The sequence below is a fragment of the Chanos chanos genome, chromosome 4 (genome assembly GCF_902362185.1).
Source record: "Chanos chanos chromosome 4, fChaCha1.1, whole genome shotgun sequence".
Taxonomy (NCBI): Eukaryota; Metazoa; Chordata; class Actinopteri; order Gonorynchiformes; family Chanidae; genus Chanos; species Chanos chanos.
Genome location: NC_044498.1, coordinates 23,894,083 through 23,914,898, shown reverse-complemented (window position 1 = coordinate 23,914,898; position 20,816 = coordinate 23,894,083). Strand labels below are relative to the sequence as shown.

Genomic DNA, 20,816 nt, shown 5'->3' with positions numbered 1-20,816 from the left:
TACAACTCAAAACTCAGAAAAAACTCTTATAAAGCATGAAACTTCGACAAGGAAACAAAAATGATGATTCAGCACTTCTTCGCTTGCAAACAATCTCGAGTCTATGAAACTTATGCGAGGTTATTAATGTAATTCTGTCAATATAAGCTTTTCAGTTGAAGCTTTTGATGAATTAGTCCTTACTGTTACCACAAACAGAGATGCTGTAATGTTGTAGACAGGGGAAGAGACAGGGGGAGGTTTTTGCTGTTAACTTGTCGAAAATTCAGCAACTTTGATTTAGGTTTAGACTGTGTAAAAGAAAATCCAAGAAAAACCAAAACAAACTACAATGACAAAAAACAGAGAAACGAAGGACTCAACAGAATCAGAGCTCTAACAACTGTGTGAGTTCTGATTTAGTTTGCTCTTTATGAGAGAGAGGGAGAGAGACAGAGAGAGAGAGAGAGAGAGTTGGAAAGACTTGCTGAAGGAGAATGTATGTGAAAAGCACTTATGCCCCATGACTGCAGAGGGCACAAAGAGAATAAATCAAGACTTGCTCTAGCACTGCAGAACAATGAAGACAATGAAGAACAATGAAGGGGAAAAAAAAGCAAAGACTTTTTCTCCATAGAGTTCCCGCCAAAGCAAAGCTGTTTTAACTCCCCTCTGATTAATGCTCTATTAAGAAATCATTTAGGAGAGTGCAGCGTTTCTGCTGGGAACAAGTTGACAGGAGGGGGAAAAAAAGTACTGTTAGTCATTACACAAGACTAGAATCTTTTTCTGCTCACATACTTTTGACTCCATGTCCTTCCATTCTTATAAAGGCGTTTATGAGAAGATTAAATGAAACAGTCACTCTGAAACAAAAGATGATTATGCTTTCTTTTGTTCTTCTACAGGGATGTTAAAAGAAAATACAGCGAAAAGGGAACTTTTAAACTGCAAAATATGCACAAACAATGCCCAGGACATCAGTTTCTCTAAGAGTAATGACATCATTGTCCTCCAAAAGGGGCAACTGGTCCAGCTCAGAATAAAATATAGACTTAGCGATAATGAAATATAAAGAGTGCTTCCTGCTAATGTCAATTTATCATCTGGGAGTCTTGGAGAATATGGGTATGGTAAACCCCCAGAGAGTCCACAACGGCACAAGCCCATCTCTGACGGTTTTACACTGTAGCCAACTAAACCAAACCAAACATGAAACATTTGTCTTTCTGCTGAAGCCAGAGAAATAATAAGATGATGACAGATTATGAAAATGCAACATTAATAAAACCTTAGGGTTAGAAAAAGAACACACAGAGCTTTTCTAGGGGTCATCTGCATTCATTATACGTGTTCTCTCTTTCTTTTGTTGCTTTATTTTTAATAGGCCTAAAAGCCATAGCAGGTGGATCATTAGCACATACGGGGTCAATAAACGACCTTGTGCAGTAAGTGCATGAATGAACATTAGATGTTAGAAGGCTTTTCCCTTATCCTCTGCATCAGAGATGTCTCTTGTCTCTGTTTGTGTTCCTTTTCTTTCTCTAATTAGTCAGGCTCTCTCTGGTCTCTCTTACCTGAGAAACAGGGAGAAAAAAAAAAAACACAGCTGGGATAAATTTGGAAGCACATAATTTCTCTCAGATGATGCAATGTATATGAAAACGTGTTTTTTTTTTGTTGTTGTTGTTATGGGAATACTCTATGGTAATGTTACAGGTCTTTTCTTTTAGACAGTCAGATTTTTTGGTTGTTGTTGTAGATGGAAAGCTGAAGAGAAATGTTTGAACTTTTGGTGTGAATTCATTCTTTGATGCTTTTACAATTCAGTATACTATGCTTTTGTTCACATTAATAAGAGCATCAAACCAAAAAAACTGACCCAGTTTTGAATTGTTTGACTGACTGACTGACTGACTGACTGATTAAAAAAATGCTAAAGTGCTTTCAATTAAAATGAATCGCAAAATTGAATTAAACTGAATTCAGCTTTGAAAATGGCATAAATACATACATACACACATACATACACACATACATACACACATACATACACACGTACATATAGAGGACCTATATACCAGTGTTAACATAGTCTAGTACAGGAATGGTTAAAGACACAGTAAGTCAGAACCAAATTCATTTTACCTGTGCGTGAATGTTTTGTGCATATACGTCCGTTGCCGCGGTAGCCTGGAGGGCAGCGTCCACAGACAAAGCCCACATACGGGGGTCTCAGGTCGATGCATTGGACTCCTGGGAAACATGGCCTGTTAGCACACCTTGTCGTGGCGTTCAGTGCATTGCTCAATCCTGTCCCAGGGAGACACAAACGGTAAAGGACAGTTGGCTTTATGTAGGTCTGTCTGTAAGAATGGCTGTAATTAGGTTTGTCCCTGTGTCAAAGTTCTTTCATTGGCTTTCTGAAGAATGCCATTTCAGTTGTATGTAATATGATCACACAGAATTCAAAACAGAAAATAGGAAAAAAATTGATCTGTGTCACACTGTGGTAAATATGCTTTGAAATGACCTCAAATTACCCCAGAGGCATTTCCTGCTGCATTCTAGAAATTTACAATTTACCAAAAAAAAAAAAAAAAAAAAAAAACCAGAAAAAGAAAAAAGTTTCACATCACTCTTCTCAGTACCCCGTGTCGCTCACACCATCAGACATCAATGGAGAACTCTGGGTTTTCACTGGTGTCAGCACCTTAGTGTTTTCCTTCTGTCTCACTGGGCTGAGAGCATGAGGATGATGATGACTGGTACGAGAGGAAAGTCAGACCTCCCGCAGACAACGAGAGGCAAAGCTGCTCCCCTCCTGTGTCCTGTCCCTTCACCTTTACTCCAACCTCTACCCACAATCCCGCTGGCTCAGCAACCTGTGCCCTCTGTTCCTGCCGCTGCTGCTCTGCTCTCTCGCTGCTCTCGACAGATGAATGAGGAATTAGCAAAATTGTCCGATTAGTCAGGCGCTCTGGAGGTGTCCATTAAACGCTAAAATGGGCTGATGGCAGGAGAAGGTGACTGAGGTTGTTGTGAATCGTTCTCATCTTCTTTAGGGTCCCTCGGAAAACCAGATCAGCTAACAGATAATTCAATGAATTTCCCGTCAGAAATCAATGAAATGTCCGCTCATCTATCTATCTATCTATCTATCTATCTATCTATCTATCTATCTATCTATCTATCTATCTATCTATCTATCTATCTATCTATCTATCTATCTCTCTGCCCCTCTCTCTATCTATCTACGTATCTGTATATTGTGTCTGGTAAACTGAACATGATATTCCAGGGTGTGATTCCTGTGTCTTGATTAATAATTGCATGAAAACATATGTCTTATTTGGATGTTTATTTATTACTATTAATATGTGAATGTGTTTACAAAAAGCAAAATCTGCTGTGTTTAAAGAAGAGCCAGGGGGAAAAATGCATCGATGGGCGGAGAGAAAAGAAAAAAAAAGGTGTGAATAGGAGGCAGCTGTCTTTTATTAAAAAGAGATTTATTGGGCTTATGATTAGACATATAAAGGGTTTATTGCTGACGATTTGTGTCCCATTTCAACAAGGTCAGCACAAATCCCTCAGACAATGGCTGTGGATTTACAGGCTGCGGCGGAATGACATATTGTGTCCTGTGCTTTTCCATTCCATCACCTCCTCTAAGTGTGATGACAGGCAATCTGCAAGCTGACCAGACTGTATTAGCCTGCCTGCCAACACCAATGAACAGGCACGCAGAGTGACATCCTCTTCACAGGAAATCTGATTGGACCTTGGGCGCCAGCCTTGTGTTCCTGTGCAGAGGGTGAAGCTGTAGAATTGTAAAAGTGACAGGGACTGTTTTTTTTTTTTTCCCCCACCCAACACCACTCCGACTCCATCGCTCGCAATTAGCTGAGGAAGAGGACAAGTGAAGAGAAGACGAAATAGGCTTCGATTAGAGCGGATATAATGTGCTGCCTTGTCCGAATGATCCCGAATGGAAACGGGAGGGCGAAACTGACCGCGGACGGCCCTTGCTAATTTCAATTTCGATTTGTATTTACTGAAGGGAAAGTCTGTGAATACCTGCCAATGTCAAGAATGCACTTAACCTTCAAGAAGAGAGCGTGGAATTGTCAGAAATGTTCACTCTCACCATTGATAGTTTCTTTATCCTCCAATCACACCCTTACATCATCAAGGCTGTAATTCAAAAGCTATTACAGGACCGGCTGCTTCCCAATTACCTCCTTCTCTTTTTATACCAGCAACAGAAATTGCATTTGCATTTTCATTTCAGAGACGTATGAATCTGTAGCTATGGCTAATGTCCAATTAACTTTACGAGTACCTTTACTACATTTTTGCCTTTGTCTCTCCCAACTATTAAACTACAATACTAGTCACAGAAATATGAGCTGATTAATAAACCATTGATAGATAAGCTGTAACTACTGCCTTCCTTTTAAAGGTCACTCTTGGAAACTATTAAAAAACCACAGGAAAATCTGATGGCACCTTCTCTATTCAGTGTTTTATGAAAAAAGACACTATGTTTTAATGATCTATCGTCCTGCTCCTTTGCTACATCTCTGCTCATTCAAAGTGTTGTGTGGTCTCTGACATTTAGCCTGTGTGAGGTTGGCAAGACTTTTTGTATTACTCTATCCATAAAGCAAGTCTAAAGAGAATGAAATGCCTTTTCAAACGACCGGCTGTTTCCTTACCCGACAGACTGCTCAGGTAATCAGTCGTGTGTCTACAGGAGGTAGGCACTGGATTTAACAAATTCACGCATTTCCTTTGAGAGCGCTTTCCACTTGTCTCTCTGGCGATGTCCGATGACAAAGATTGGAACCAGGTGGATTCCCGATTTATCGTTCATATTTTGTTATATTATGTCTTACTATGTTAATTCTGGTCCATGGTGTACAAACACCAGGATGACCTTAGCATATGCAATGCAAGTCAAAGAGAGGGAGAGAGAGAGAGAGGGAAGAAGGTGAAAGAGAGAGAGAGCACCGTCCTCTGTCTAACCCTATCCTGCTGAGGTTGATGTTGGGAAATGGGGACTGACATGTCTCATTAGTGCTTGTAATTTCAGACACAACATGCTGAGGTTACAGCCACTGAAACAATGACAAGGCCAGGACTGCACTCACTGCAGCTGTAAAGCAAAGTCATTCCCCTTCAAATATCACACAAAGCCCAGGAGAAAATGTAGAGAAATATATGAGGAATTAACACAAACATGGAGAGGTAATTAAAGAAAATAATATTCAATAATGCACTGTTTCCAGCAGGGTGTAATTTGGCTTGCAATGATAACACTGAAATCTCTTCGCCTGTCTGCTTTGTGTAAACAGGAGCTGAAATAGTGACAGGCCAGAGTGGTTAGGGGACAGACTTGCCTGCTCTGTGGCCAGTGCTGGATACTGGTTCTGGTACTGAGGGCTTGGAAGAGGCTCTCTGGGTCTCTGAGTGTCCGCCTTCAGCAAATGTTGTCCTGGCAGGAGGAGCTGCCACGTTGGTAAAGGAGCTAGCTGCTGGAGGACCGCTGGTAGTACTGGTGCTGCTTGGAGTTGTTGTGGTCAACACTGTCAGTCAGAGAGGGAGAGAGACAGAGTGAGAGTGAGTGTGTGTGTGTGTGTATGTGTGTGTGTGTGTGTGTGTGTGCATTTGCAGGGAGTGGTGAAGGGAAGGAGGAGTGTGAGTATGTGAAACAGAGGAAGAGAGTGGAGAGAAAGAGGGAAAAAAATCATATCTTTTGCAGAAGATGGAGAAGCAGGAGTGAGCAGGTGCACTGTGTATCTTTAGTGAGTGTAAGAGAATCAGGAGCTGCTGAGCTAAGCTGTCTTATGCTTGTGTCCACAGAGCTGGAGTCCACAGATAATACAGCTGAACAATTCTGCTGATACTGCCCTTGGACTACCCAATGATTTCACTTCCTCACCACCTCCAGGATAGGAGCTGAACCCCTGCTGACATAGTCACTCCATGTATGTACCGGTTCTATGAACTTCAAAACTAACCCTGTTAGTCTGTGAGATTGTAGGTATTTGTAGTAATTAGCCACACCAGCGAACAATAAACATATAGTCTTTTCTAACAGACAGCCATGACGTGACATGGCAAGGAAAAAAAAAAACCTTTTTTTACCTCACTGCTGAATCAGTTTGAAAGGTGTACAGATCCTCAATTAGGGCGGTAACACAGTTTGTGAGTGTTTTTGCGTGTGTGTGTGTGTGTGTGTCTGTAAGGGGCGGGGGATGGGGGGGGGGGGGGTAAGCGCTTTGTGACTGATGAAGTCAGATGGTAAAAATGGCATCTGGAATAAAGTGTGCACAGTGGAGAAAAAGTTCCGACCAGAAAAAGCCATGAGGAGATTCAGTCACCCGAAGTGGCTTGAAAGAAAAGAGAGACGAATGAAGAGACAGAGGTGTGTCTGGGTGAAGAGAGAGAGACTGAGAGAGGGAGGTGAGAATACGGAATGACTTGGAGTCAGGGAGGCTAAAAACAATGTCATCTCATATGCCGTTTTTCCTATTTTAATCACTTTCCAATTGAGAGAGAGGAAGAGAGAGATTGGAAACACAAACTATCCAAAATCCTCTGGGAACATTGATTGCTCACAGAGTTGGTGTCTCACAGGGATTTCCGCTCTTTATCGTGAGCTGTAAAAAATACTAGCTGGGTGAGAATGGGATGATGAATCAATAGGAAAGAGAGAGCACACTCTTTTTGGCCAGTTTTTATGACCCTAGCAATGGCCCACGGGTCCTTAAGCCCAGTGGCTTGGTCAGTAAATCTCTCAGAATTCAGGTAGCATTGAGTCTCCAGAGCTCTCCACAAACTCACAGCTTTGGCTTTTTGTTTGGACATTACTAAGTCAGTCACTCTGAAGACAGAGAGACAGAGAATCACCCCTGTGTCAGCCAGCAGTAAGCATGGGGTAAAATGCTACTCAGGAGAAAAAGCTTGGACATTTAAGTCAATGCAGTGTGTGTGTGTGTGTGCATGTATGTGTGTGTGTGTGTGTGTGTGTGTGTGTGTGTAAGAGAGAGAGAGAGAGAGCGAGAGAGAGAGGGAGAGGGGGAGAGGGAGAGAGAGAGAGAGCAATAGATAGCTGGAGAGAGAGAGAGAGGTTAGAGAGTGCGATAGAGAGAGAGAGAGAGAGAGAGAGAGAGTGCGAGCATATGTGTGAAAGAGAGTAAGTGTGGTATGCATGCATGTGTGTGTTTCTAATGCAGTCCTCATGTGGTTCCGTTGGTTAATTACAAGAGCAGGTAAGCAGACCGGAACACTCGGTAGTTTGTAATATTTCTAAGTGGAGTAATCATCCAGATAGAGTCTGTAATGGTCTGCAGCCACAGTTAAACACAACATTCACCCTGTGTCTGTTTCTGGGATGGAAATGATCAACCGTGCACTTGCATTTCTCCCAGATGGGCAAAAATCTTCACCACCAGCAGACTGCTGTCAGGACCATTCAGAGCATTCGTATGAAAACATTTTTTTAAGTGTGAAACCAAGACGAGGAAAGGAAAGGATATTTGTTATTTTTTCTCCTATAACCACAGTTGAGAGCATGGTAATTATTAACTTGTGACCAGCAAAAATGTTCCACGCTTTATAATGCAAATGACTATAGAACTTCAAACAAACTGAACTGAAACAAATCGAAAAATGTCATATACTAAGAATAAATTGTTAACTCATCATAATCTTACATCATTTTGCAAGTGCTTAACCCTAAAACTGAACACCTTTGAAAACTGTTTGAGTTTCTTGCTGGCCATCTGGACAAACATTTGAATGCTTACAACACTGTGTCACTCCTGCAGAGTACAGGTTTGGAGTAAGTAAGGAACAGGTAAGTGACTCACTGGTGCAGGTGGACCCGTTCCCCTGTGTATCCGGCGGGCAGGGACCACAGCTATATGAGCCAAAACTGTTGACACACTGGACGCCAGTGAAACATGGACTTCCATCACACTCATCCACATCCTCCTCACAAGTAGGCCCTAAAAAAGAGGAAAATAATTCTATTACTAATTACTAATAGATGATAGTGGGAACAACAACGATAACTACAATAAAATACAAAAACAACAAATAATATCAAAATAAGCAGAAGCAGCTGCTTTTTACAGAACATTATCATTCTGGAGTGGACATTCTGTACTGAAACACACTGCTGAAAATGAGGAGAGATGGTATACATACAGTATATTGAAATTGTGTTGTATTCATTATGGGCTGTTTCTGCATCTGCTGGACAGCCAACGAAACACTGTTTATTCTCCTGACTAATATCTCCAAACAATAACTGACATTTGCAGACACACAAGTTTCCACCTGATTCACAGCCTAACATTCAGTCTGGACTTCAAACCTGTGTCTCTGGGCTGTTGTCGCTTTCCCTCCGTCTGAACGGAGAGAGACTGATAAATCTGTGTTTCAAGTCAAATTGTTCAGGCCTTGCTGTTTCATACTATATCAACATCTTTTTTTTGTCCCTCAGCAGAATAAACAATAAGTGGAATAAACAAAATGGAATGAAAATGGAAGCTTGTTTACTTGAAACACACAACAAAACTAGCATGAAGCCAGCAATCTGTCATATGCTGTCAGCAACTTGTCTTGATTGGAGGTTTGCTTTTTTATTTCATTTTTTTTGTTGTTGTTTTTCTGTGGATCCTGTGAGAGACATGTCAGAGGCACTTGGTGGGTGATTGGAAAAACACACTTGGTAAAGTGCAGCTTTCTGAACCATGGTACAAAAGGAACTTTCAAACAATTCATGCTTCACTGACCTCAACAATTCTGCTGGGTTCTACCCAACATCCTTTTCAGTAAACACAACACACATATTCATACACACCAGAGAAAAAAAATTCAGGAACATGAGGCAAACACATATTCTGTATCATGGACCTTTATGCCCATAAACCCTAGTGTTCAGCTATGGTGGAAGCAGGCTTTCTCCATGTATTTCCCAGTGCCAGAAAACAGTACAAATGCAGCATAGACAATGTGCATATTCATAAAATCAGCACATACAGTGTGCATATTCATAACATGCAGCACAGATAATTTGCATATTCATGACATTCACAGCTATGTGAATTTATAACATTCACAGCTGTTATTTACACTGGTAAGATTTGTGATCAAAAATATATTTAAAGTACAATGTTTGCTACAGTGAAGCAGAAAATGACCTTTGTAGAAGAAGTGTAAAAATAATGGTAAGAAAGGAAAGCTGAATCTTGATTTGGTTCCTCTGTATCTTGTAGACTTTTAAAAAGCAAGAGTCATTGGGCAGGTTGTTGAGGGTACATCACAGCAGTTGTCACAACCCTGCGCTCTTCTCTGTGAGTGAGGCAGTGATGACAGAGAAAAAAATGATAACACCTCAGCTACAGAGAGGAGAGCCACAGCTGAGGGTAAAGACTTGGGATTTGAAGTCTTTTTTGTGTGTTAATTATGAAAACTAAATATTTAGGAATTGGAGACACCCATGTCTCTACCTATAGCTTTCCCACTGCTTTATGTTATATACAAGAGAGACAGCATTACTCTGTTCACGACGGATCTATAACCACACCACAAATGTCCTACGACCAATCTATAGCCACACTACAAACGCTCTATGATTGATCTATAACCACATCACAAACGCTCTATGACGGATCCATAACCACATTATAAACGCTCTATGACAGATCTATAACCACATCACAAACGCTCTATGTCGGCTCTATAACCACATCACAAATGCTCTATGATGGATCCATAACCACATCACAAACACTCTATGATTGATCAATAACCACATCACAAATGCTCTATGATGGATACATAACCACATCACAAATGCTCTATGATGGATCCATAACCACATCACAAATGCTCTATGACCGATCTATAACCACACTACAAACGCTCTATGTCGGCTCCATAACCACATCACAAATGCTCTATGATGGATCCATAACCACATCACAAACGCTCTATGACCAATCTATAACCACATCACAAACGCTCTGTGACCGATCTATAACCACATCACAAACGCTCCAAGATTGATCTATAACCACATCACAAACACTCTGTGACGGATCTATAACCACATCACAAACGCTCTAGGATGGATCTATAACCACATCACAAACGCTCTAGGATGGATCTATAACCACATCACAAACGCTCCAGGATGGATCTATAACCACATCACAAACGCTCTAGGATGGATCTATAACCACATCACAAACGCTCTAGGATGGATCTATAACCACATCACAAACGCTCCAGGATGGATCTATAACCACATCACAAACGCTCCAAGATTGATCTATAACCACATCACAAACGCTCTGTGACGGATCTATAACCACATCACAAACGCTCTAGGATGGATCTATAACCACATCACAAACGCTCTATGACGGATCTATAACCACATCACAAACGCTCTACGAATGCTGTGGGCTAACTTAGTTAAAACATACAGATATGCTTTATGCTTCTCTGTATAGAACCCCACAACAGAGAAAAAACACAGCATTACACAGAGAAAAGTTTCACAAAGAGAAAGAGAGAGAGAGAGAGAGAGAGAGAGAGAGAGAAAAGGACAATACTAGTCAATGTTATTTGCCCTTAGCTCTTTTGTTTGAAAAGCAGTCATGCTGCCTTTCATTCACTGCAGACAGCTCCTAGCATCTAAACAGACTGTCTATTTTTTCTCTTTTTCTTCTTTGTGAAGACCACTCAGGCTTGAGCTTTTGAAATACTGAAAGGATGCCATGCAATAACAACTACCAATCAATTTGGTAAAAAAAAAAAAAAAAAACCCAGCCTCATAACCAGTCTAAGGCTGAGATTCAGACCACACGGTATCAGACGATGACTGTGTAACACAATCCAAACTTTAGCTCAGGCCACAACCATTTGGCCAAGCTAATCATTCAATCATTCAGGTTAACATAACATTGTGACCACTTACTGTTTAAAAACATTCTGTGTTTTATAATTTAGACCATTGTGTATGTGTGTGTCGGTGTGTATGTGTGTGTGTGTGTGTGTGAGAGAGAGAGAGAGAGAGAGGGAGAGAGAGAGAGAGAGGGATACTCTTGTCTCAAGTGTAACAGATGTGACCCCATAATGGGTGAGGACGTATGGCTTCCTGTGGCAGGCAAAGGTCAGTTAGATGTGTGTGTTAAATAGATATGACATTGATTTAGCTTGGTTTGAGCAGCAGGGAGGATACTCAGTGGAACTAACTATCTTCTCAACAGACCCGGCAGGATGCTCACACAGTGTGTCTGCAGTATAAAAAAGAACATCCAGGATCAAGATGCTTGAATAGCCTCAGATGTCTGGACTGGAATCTCTCACTAAATTTTCAGTATTCTCTGGTATGTTCCACAGACTTCAGCAGGTCATATCAATGTTGATATCAGTATTGATATTGATATCTAGTCAGACAGATGGCTTGCTAGCTAGCTAGATAGAAAGATAGATAGATAGAAAGATAGAAACACAGACAGACATACAGATAGAAAGAAAGAAAGAGAGATAGACAGACAGATAGAAAAACAGAAATGCAGACAGACTGGGAGTGTCTGTGTACCTCTGAGGCCAGCTGGGCACTGGCAGTGGAATCCATTGACAGCATCAACACACACTCCCCCACCACATGGGTTTGACTGACACTCATCGATGTTGTCCTCACACAGATCGCCGTGGTAACCCGCCTGGCACACACACAGGTATTCGCCACTGCCGGCAGGGAAGTTGATGTTGGTGACACACGTCCCACCATTCAGGCATCCACATGGTCTCACACCCACCTGTGCCCGCGTCAACAGTCAGAGAGGGAATGATTCAATTCAATTCAGTTCACATTACAATCAACCAGTGAGGAAAACTGTTGATGGAATAAATAGGTTTAAACTACACACAATGAGCCAATCCTAATCTGTCTCTCTATCAGCAGTTTATGTATGTAAATTAGTGTAGCCAAGTGGTGTTTCAGAAATAAAGAATTAGATCTTGCACTTTAACGAACTAGTGCGATAATGAGATCTCTTGCTTACGTATTTCTGCACATGACACCACAGTACTGAGTACCTGCCCAAGAGAGCAGAATGGGGCACCAAAAAGACCAGTTACAGATGCATTGGTACATATATTGTTAACTGTCTTGTTTTGGTAATAATGGTGAAGTACGGTTTCTTATAATTCACTCTGATGTGTGTTGGTGGGGTGTTGGTGTGTGTTAGTTGACTGTGTGTTGGTGTGTGTTAGTTGACCATGTCTTAGTGGAGTGTTGGTGGGTGTCAGTTGACCGTGTGTTAGTGGAGTGTTGGTATGTGTTAGTTGGCCATGTGTTGGTGGGGTGCTGGGGTGTGTTAGTTGACCGTGTCTTGGTGGAGTGTTGGTGTGTATCAGTTGACCGTGTTGGTGGAGTGTTTGTGTGTCAGATGACTGTGTTGGTGGGGTGCTGGTGTGTGTCAGTTGACTGTGTGTTGATGGAGTGTTGGTGTGTGTCAGTTGACTGTGTGTTGATGGAGTGTTGGTGTGTGTCAGTTGACTGTGTGTTGGTGGAGTGTTGGTGTGTGTCAGTTAACTGTGTGTTGATGGAGTGTTGGTGTGTGTCAGTTGACTGTGTGTTGGTAGAGTGTTCATGTGTGTCAGCTGACCATGTGTTGGTGGAGTGTTGATAGTTTTCTTGATATCTGTGATGGGTATTATTTAGAATTGGACATTAACTCTTTAGATTATGGTATAACAGGTAAAGCATAAATGTAAAAAAACAAATGCAAATACAACATGAATACTGGTGTCCTGTTAGTTGACTGTGTGTTGGTGAGGTGTTGGTGAGGTTTAGTGCGTGTAAATGTTTGTGTCCTGTTAGTTAACCGTGTGGTGGTCTGCATCTTACGACCCTCCATTTTATTTATCCTGCCGTCCTTAGGCCTGTAGGAATCTCATACTGCAGTCTGCTGACCACACCACACATACGCTCTCTTTCCTCACACCATTACTAATGCTTTCCTCTCTTCCATCTTTTCCATCACTTCTCAGGGTGCACTGGCTGGAGGCATAGATTCATCCGATCTGGCTCCTTGCATCGTACCCCGTGGCCACTGACAACCTCTCACAGTACTATCAGCCCTTACATCTCAATACTCTACATGTCCCCTGCTCGCCTACCTGACCGGGGACTGCTCTCCTGCAGCACTGTAAGTGGATTTCTCACTCTCTGTATATCTAAGCCATGTAGAACATTAGAATGTCTGTCATTAGTACCGATGGGTTCCCCCTTTTGAGTCTTGGCGCCTCTCAAGGTTCCTTTTTATCTTGACCATAGGGAGTTTTTCTCCTCAATTGTTGACCTTTTAGACTTTCTCATTGAGGGTCTTAGGACAGGTCTCCTGAAAAGCTGCTTTGTGACTGTTTTTTTGATTATGAAAAGAAAACTTTTCACAAATGAAACTGAACTGAATTGAACTGACACACAAAAAAAAATTTTTTTCAGTATCAACATTCTGAACAAAAATATTTTTAGATAACATATGATTGTCACCAAGAACTTTATGATTCATGTTCTTAGACTGCTACATAACCTTTTTGTTAATATTATTCTCATTATTACTTTCTTCCAAGTGAAAAAGGAATGTAATTAAATGCTAGTTTTGCTTCATTGCAATTTATATTTGGCCATAAAAACAAAACAAAACAAAGCAAAACAAAAAGACAAAATCTGAATGAATACTGTTCATTAATCCTCATCTGTCATTAGAGCTCTAATGAGCAGCTCTGATCCACTGCTGATAATTACATTGCCTTGGCCCACTCACCTTCAATATGACTTTGGCTCGTGGAGATGAGTCTTTTCTTAGAATGGCTAACAAGCACAAGGCATACGCATGTTTTGTGGCTTAACGTGGACAACGGTTCAAGTGGGCTTATATGTCTATATTAGCCAAAACTCATCTTGACCACATAGAGATGTTTCTAAAATAGTTTTCACACATAAACTTTATAGTTTATTCTAAATTGCCTTCAGAATTTACACAAAACTCACATGGGTTGTTGAGGGTCTGCTTCATTCATTTAAACTTTCCTTTTAATTTGGAAAAAAATCTGCATTAATGCAACCTGAAATTTCTTTTATTTTGTCATATGTTAATTAGAAGTTTATTTTATCATATTATTTTTTAAGCTTAACCATTTTCAGAATCATATAATAATTTGTCCTGTAGGATTGTGACTAATGTGATGCAGTCACTCTAGAAACATGCCACATTAATCCTCTCTTTCCCCTGAAGGAGTGCCTGCTGTAGGGGATTAATGTGTGTGGAGTACTGGCGAGCTGCCATGACGTGTGTGTGTGTGTGTGTGTGTGTGTGTCTTGACAGGTTGATAGAGACCTTGTGTATGACAGAGGTCTGCGGTTGTCATGGTCTTGGCCAGTGCCCTGCTCTGTTTGTTTGGAACACCACTGGGGGAGAGAGTGCTCCATAAACACAGTCTCTCTCTCTCCCTCTCTCTCTTTCTCTCTCTCTCTTTTTTGCCGCCTTTTCCTCTCTCTCTTTATTAGGTTGCTTGTTCTGTCTTTCATTTAGTGTTCTGCCTAATGACAATATGATTTCCCTTTAAATATCCATCATTTTAAAACATTAGATTTCTCTCTCTCTCACCTCCACGGTGTGTCGGCTTTGCGCGTTACACTCGTCCGACACAGTGAACTGAAAGCTTTGGGCCTGCTCTGAATGGACTCTCCAGATGAGCAGTCCAGCGGGGGAGAGAGAGGCATCCGTGGGGCCCGTGTCCAACGTGAAGAGAAGGGCCGAGCCTTCAGGATCCACAGCGCTGAACTGGTACACAAAAACTTCCCCTACAAATGTCTGGAGAGCCAGCTGAGGCTCAAGGAGGGAGGGGGGTTGATTAACTGGAAAAACAGAGGGAGAGGGAGAGGGAGAGGGAGAGAGGTGAGGTACAGGAAAAAACAAAAAATATTCATTATACTCTCATCCACCATTTGTCACTTGCCATTTTTATTGGTGAAGACAGAGCTAAGGTATTACACAATTTAAGAAAATGTATCTACATTATTGAAGTATTTTTATGTATTGATTTTATTTATTTATCCATTCAAAAGGGTTGTTAATTCAGGAGTGATTTTTTTCCCCTTTTGTTCTTGCAAAGAGAAAATAGATTGCTAATGTAAAAGATAAAAACATTGTTAACACATAACATCCCACATGCATAAACACACAAGCAAGCTTTCAGACAGCAACAATTAAAATAACAATTTCATTTTTGAACATTAACTTCTTTCTTTTGTGCCACATTTTCTTCTAATTCAGTTTGTTTATAAAATGTAGTGAAATCTTTGTTTCGCACATATTGCGGCTATTGTCCTCTGATAATAAACTCTGTAAGCTACAAACAAAGCTTTTTACTGACACACTCTCATTATGTTTTTTTTGTTGATGTTGTTTTTTTTTGTTTGTTTGTTTTTTGCTGTTTCTTTTTCCTTTAGCCTTTTCTTCAATGCTTCTCAAAAATAAAAAAGGAAAAAAATAAAAAACACCGCATCCTTGAGAAACAAAACAAAGGAGAGCTGTCTGCTCTTATTATACAACTCAAATTCATCTTCTCAATGTAAACTATTCAAAAGAGGTTTCCCGCTAGCCAGTGCAGGTTTAGTGAAAACAGACACATTTAGTTTATCAAAATATCATATAATATCGATGCAATTTACCGAAGAAACATTGAGAGGGATGTAAAAAGAATCGATGATGTTGTCGTGATGGCAAAATTGCTGTTATCTTGAGCTAAATTAGATCAGTGCTTTGATGTGCTGTGTTTTTAGATCAGGCAGTGAGATAGCATCAATTAATGGCTAACCTGCAGTTCTCAGGCTGGTCAAACGGAATATTGTATGCTATCAGCACAGGAATTGAGGTGGTGGGGTGGGTGGGGGAGGGGGATGTTCAAGCGAACGTAAGTCACATCTCATGGTTGGGGAAATTGAGTTCAGATGGAGGTGAAGGTTTGTAACAGTCACCTTCAGTGTATGTGTGTGTGTGTGCGTGCGTGTGTGTTGGCGTGTGTGCGTGTGCTGGTAGAGGGGAGTTGCAGTCTAATCTCACTGATAAGACAGAGGGCACTGGGGGGTGTATTCGGCGTTTTGATTGCCTAACAGTGGCTTCCGTGCTGGAGACAACCGACATCCAGCATTCAGGCCTATAGATTCAGTCATGCTGTCTTCTCTGAAGCTACACCGGTGTCTTGTTAGAGAACCTACACCGGCTGTCTTGTTAGAGAACCTACATCGGCTGTCTTGTTAGAGAACCTACACCGGTGTCTTGTTAGAGAACCTACACCGGCTGTCTTGTTAGAGAACCTACACCGGTGTCTTGTTAGAGAACCTACACCGGTGTCTTGTTAGAGAACCTACACCGGCTGTCTTGTTAGAGAACCTACACCGGTGTCTTGTTAGAGAACCTACACCGGTGTCTTGTTAGAGAACCTACACCGGCTGTCTTGTTAGAGAACCTACACCGGTGGTCTTGGTCTGTTCTCACTGTTCGTACAAATCAGTTGTATTGTATATAATTACTTTATTTACAGTTTTATTTACATCATAATTTGTGGATACATCCACTGTTTGAATCAGATGAATGGTTGTTGGATGAAATGGCTTTACCTTGACTGACAGACCACGTGAATCTGGACACAGTTGAATTACAGAGAAGGCAAGGACTGGTAGGGCTGGTGTCTCCTTCTGCAAAACACATTCCTTCAATATTGCATGTCCTTTCCTGAGAGAGACACACACAGAGACAAAGGCAAAGACAGAGACAGAGTGAGATTCATCACTTTGGTACTGAATTTCTCATTGTTCTTTACATAAATCACACTGAGGAAACATCACAGATTTAGATATGTTTTGCTGTGGCTGTCACCAGGGCTGTATAAGTTATTGTTGAAACATTGTGAGAGAACTTATCTGCTCTGCCATTAATCACAAAAATATAAAGAGGTCCTCAGATACCATCAATATATCCTAAGCCTCTAATATCAAGCCGGACACCAAGCCCACTCTGCCTGGGGGAATTTCAATGGCGGAACAGCAAAGATAAACAAAAAGTAAACACAAATTCATCTCCTCGTGATACATCATTTTAGACTGCAGATTAAAACGCTTCTGGTGGGAGAGGGCTAGCTGTGGGGCTCTTGGTGGTGCATTAGGGAAAGAGAGAGAGAGAGAGAAAGAGAGAGAGAGAGAGAAAGAGAGAGAGAGTGTGTTTTCACTGTGTTCAGTAAGGGGCTGGGGAGAAGTGTGAGAGTGGTCGTGGTGTTTAGAGCAATGTTGAAGCTCGTCTGTTTTAATCATTCACAGAACAAGCTGTATTCCAGAGCAGCCCCCATCCTCCACCTACCCATACACACACAGACACAGCCTGGAGTAAACAGTCACACCACTACACAAAGCATCTCCAAACTGCCCCTTGAGACCTAAACACCACTGGAAAATGCTAACACTGTATAGCTGTGGCATGTTCAGTGCCAGTAAAGTACAGGAAGAATCTATGTGTGAGGGATAACACATTAAACAGTCAAAGAGAGAGAGATTTAGAGAGTCAAAAGTTATCCAGGTTTTATTTTCTCATACCCCTCTAAGCAAGTATGCCTGTCATGTAGTTATCATTTTAACACAACGTCACACTGACATTATTGTGTCAGACAATGTGTATTTATACACACTCTGGAATTAAATCAAACCAAATCAAATTAAATTAAACTGAACTAAATTTTACTGAACTGAACTGAACTGATCTGATCTGATCTGAATTGAATTGAATTGAATTGAATTGAATTGAATGGAACTGAACTGAACTGAACTGAACTGAACTGAACTGAACTGAACTGAATTGAACTGAACTGAACTGAACTGAACTGAACTGAACTGAACTGAACGGAATGGAAGAGAAAGAGAAAGAGAAAGAAAAGGAATGGAGCAGAACTTACCTGAACTTACCTGAACTGAATTGAATTGATTTTTTTTTTATGTGAAAGAGTGTGTAAAAGCTAGAGAGTGAGTATGTACTACCTTTAATTTACAGAGTCCAGAAGGAGGAGGCAAGCATTGCTGACAGATACCATCATAGAGAGTCAAAACCTTTGGCTCACTGTACACACTGCCATCATTAGTCACCTGGGAAGGCAGAGAGAGAAAGATAGAGAGAGAAAAACTGCACAGTGTATAGTTGTACAACAAGCGACTCCTTGAAGCTGGTAAAGGTGAGATTACTGTTTTTATCATTATGGATTTTTCTGTGGGTTAGACATCAGAAACAGTCAAAACTTTCATGAATGGAACTAGGCTGTGGATTCTGGGTCTACTCAAATAATCAACCTCTGTGCAAGCATTGTTTTCAACTACAAACAAACTCAAAGCATCCAGCCACTGCGGAAAACACAATTTTGATCTCAGTAAACACTACAAGTTGTATGCATCCAATCCACTACCCACTCCCATATCCTTGCCCTTAGAATGACTCCTGATCCCAAAGGATCGCTAGATTAATGGCAGTGGAGGGTGTGATATCGGTGTTGTTTTGAAGAACTTTCCTTTCCGTAATACATTTCACTGAGCAGTCCTGACTTTGCCAATAACCTTGAGGAAGCACCCCATGGCTTTGCACAACATTCAGAATTCCGCTAATGAATCTCTCCATCACAACTTCCACGCTGTCCATTTTTTATGTTTGGTAAACACGGTGCCCAGGCCGCAATGGGGCCATCCAAAGGGTGATGTATGCTTAGCTGGAAAACAAGGTCAAGAACATCCAGAAACTTGCAGGATGGCTTTTGTGAATTGGGTGCTTGAGTTTAAGAGGTTTGGAATGACTTTTTTTTCCCAATGTTGTGTTGATATCTGTGGAGTGGTTGTCTTTTCAGCCTGAATATGGCCAGGTACGCAATAAGTCATAAATATAAGAGTGTTGCTCTTATGACTGTCATTTGAAAGGAACTGACGTGATTGCTGTTTCATAAAGTCATATCGCTGTTCCTGCTCAGTTATAATATTTTACAGGCCCTTCAGACGCATCATTGGCCCCCTCATCAAACAGTGTCTCTCTGAAGCATAAATTCCCATCATTTGCCAATGCCGCCATCATTAAAGTCACAGCTGTGAAGGAGACCTTCCACATAGTGCATGTAATTATATTTCAGTACGTTGCTCTTCAATTTAACTCCTGAAAAGAAACGCTCTAAATAGCTCAACCTGTCACAGAGCGAAAGCAACCCTCCTAACCCTACGGTCTAAATCGACCAAACCTGCTCCAATATTGACTGCAAGGTGTAGGGGCAATCTGAGTTAATCTCCATTCAATTCCAAATATGTTCAAAAGAATGTCGATTTACCAACTGAAAACTATTCATGATCAGTGAGAGGTGACATTATAATTATTTATTTGAATTTCTGGTTAGTATTCTTAAATGACAGAACTGACACTAAATAGATCTTGGGTGTGGTACCTTGATTTCCCAGCGGGCGTATGGTTGGTCATCTGCCACGTAGTCAATGGTGTCCGTAGCCATGTTGGTGTACTGTGGGACAGTGCAGTCCACCGCTTTGGAGCTCAAGAAACTGGCTTTGGTTCTTCTCTGCTCCCCTGGAACCCACTTACTGTTCGCAAACTACAAAACACATAGGCACATTGACATTATCTCAAAATACACATAACTGCATGGAACTTAGCTCCGTAGCTGTTGGATGGCTTCTTATGTAATTTAACAACTTTCTAGGACTAATAATTTTCCCTGGAGGCAGTGGATCATTTTATTTGCAACATCCAAGCGCGCCACAATTATGTAAGCGTGTTTTTCTCATCTACCCAAGGACATTTAGTGATACCTCAAAATGTATTCACAGGCACAAATCATTTGTTGACTGTCTCGAAATAAACTACAAATGTAAATTACAAATAAAACCTCAAGCTCTACTTTTTCTCCTGCACGCTTACGTCAACATAAAGCCGCTTCAACAAATTTGATTAATATTTAGACGGAGTGTATTTTTGTATTCTGAGAGGTGATAAGAGATGATAAATCAAAGAAGCTGTAACCCTTGCCGTTTTTTCAATTAGGAGAAGGAAAAAAAAAACATTTCGCCTATTTCCACAACTGGAACACTGTAGAATTGGAGGAGACAATACCCAAGGGAGAAAAAAAGGAGAGAGAAGGAGAGTGGGGAGGAGAAAGCGAGCGAGAAAAAGTGGGCGAGAGACAGGGATATGTAGACTGGCTGTTTTAATTGTAAGAGTTTGACGTTCCTGGGCCTTCTGATGAAAGTAGAAGAGCAAAGTTGCAAATTTAATAATAATTTTCCCCCGAAAGCTGGTAAACTACATGTTCACAATAGGATCTCCTCATCAGCGATGGGAAGTGCCTTTGGAGGAACAGAGAAATGGGTCTTTTAATATGCTTCAGCTCAGCAGGACCGGTACCAGGCCTCTGAATGAACAGACAATATGGAGACAATCAATTACTTCAGAATTCAACGCACGTACTGACTGTAAATATTCCCTGCTTATTATCACTGGCTTGCCTGTGCATGAGAATTTCTACGGCATTTAAAGTAGACCTATTCATTTTCCCAGTGGGATACGCAACTCTCTTGACTAATTTACTGTTTGCTGTCACTTTGCAGTTTACCAGACATTCTCTGCCTCTCCTCACATTGTTCCTTTAATTATAAATAGAAACAGATGGAAGTAGATATTAAAATCAGCTGTCATATCAAGCATAAAAAC

At 41.0% G+C, this 20,816-nt stretch overlaps 1 protein-coding gene across 1 annotated transcript in view; it reads right to left on the bottom strand.

Moving 5' to 3' along the window:
- Positions 1 to 20,816, bottom strand: part of si:ch211-246m6.5 (von Willebrand factor D and EGF domain-containing protein) — a 57,851-nt gene that overhangs the window by 9,056 nt on the left and 27,979 nt on the right. Inside the window, exons 15-23 of the mRNA XM_030772191.1 lie at positions 19,540 to 19,701; positions 18,107 to 18,211; positions 16,700 to 16,814; positions 14,685 to 14,935; positions 11,609 to 11,828; positions 7,860 to 7,997; positions 5,385 to 5,570; positions 2,717 to 2,959; positions 2,128 to 2,292 (exon numbers count right to left, since the gene is read on the bottom strand). Of these exons, the coding sequence (XP_030628051.1) occupies positions 2,128 to 2,292; positions 2,717 to 2,959; positions 5,385 to 5,570; positions 7,860 to 7,997; positions 11,609 to 11,828; positions 14,685 to 14,935; positions 16,700 to 16,814; positions 18,107 to 18,211; positions 19,540 to 19,701 (1,585 nt within the window). The remainder of the gene's footprint in view (positions 1 to 2,127; positions 2,293 to 2,716; positions 2,960 to 5,384; positions 5,571 to 7,859; positions 7,998 to 11,608; positions 11,829 to 14,684; positions 14,936 to 16,699; positions 16,815 to 18,106; positions 18,212 to 19,539; positions 19,702 to 20,816) is intronic.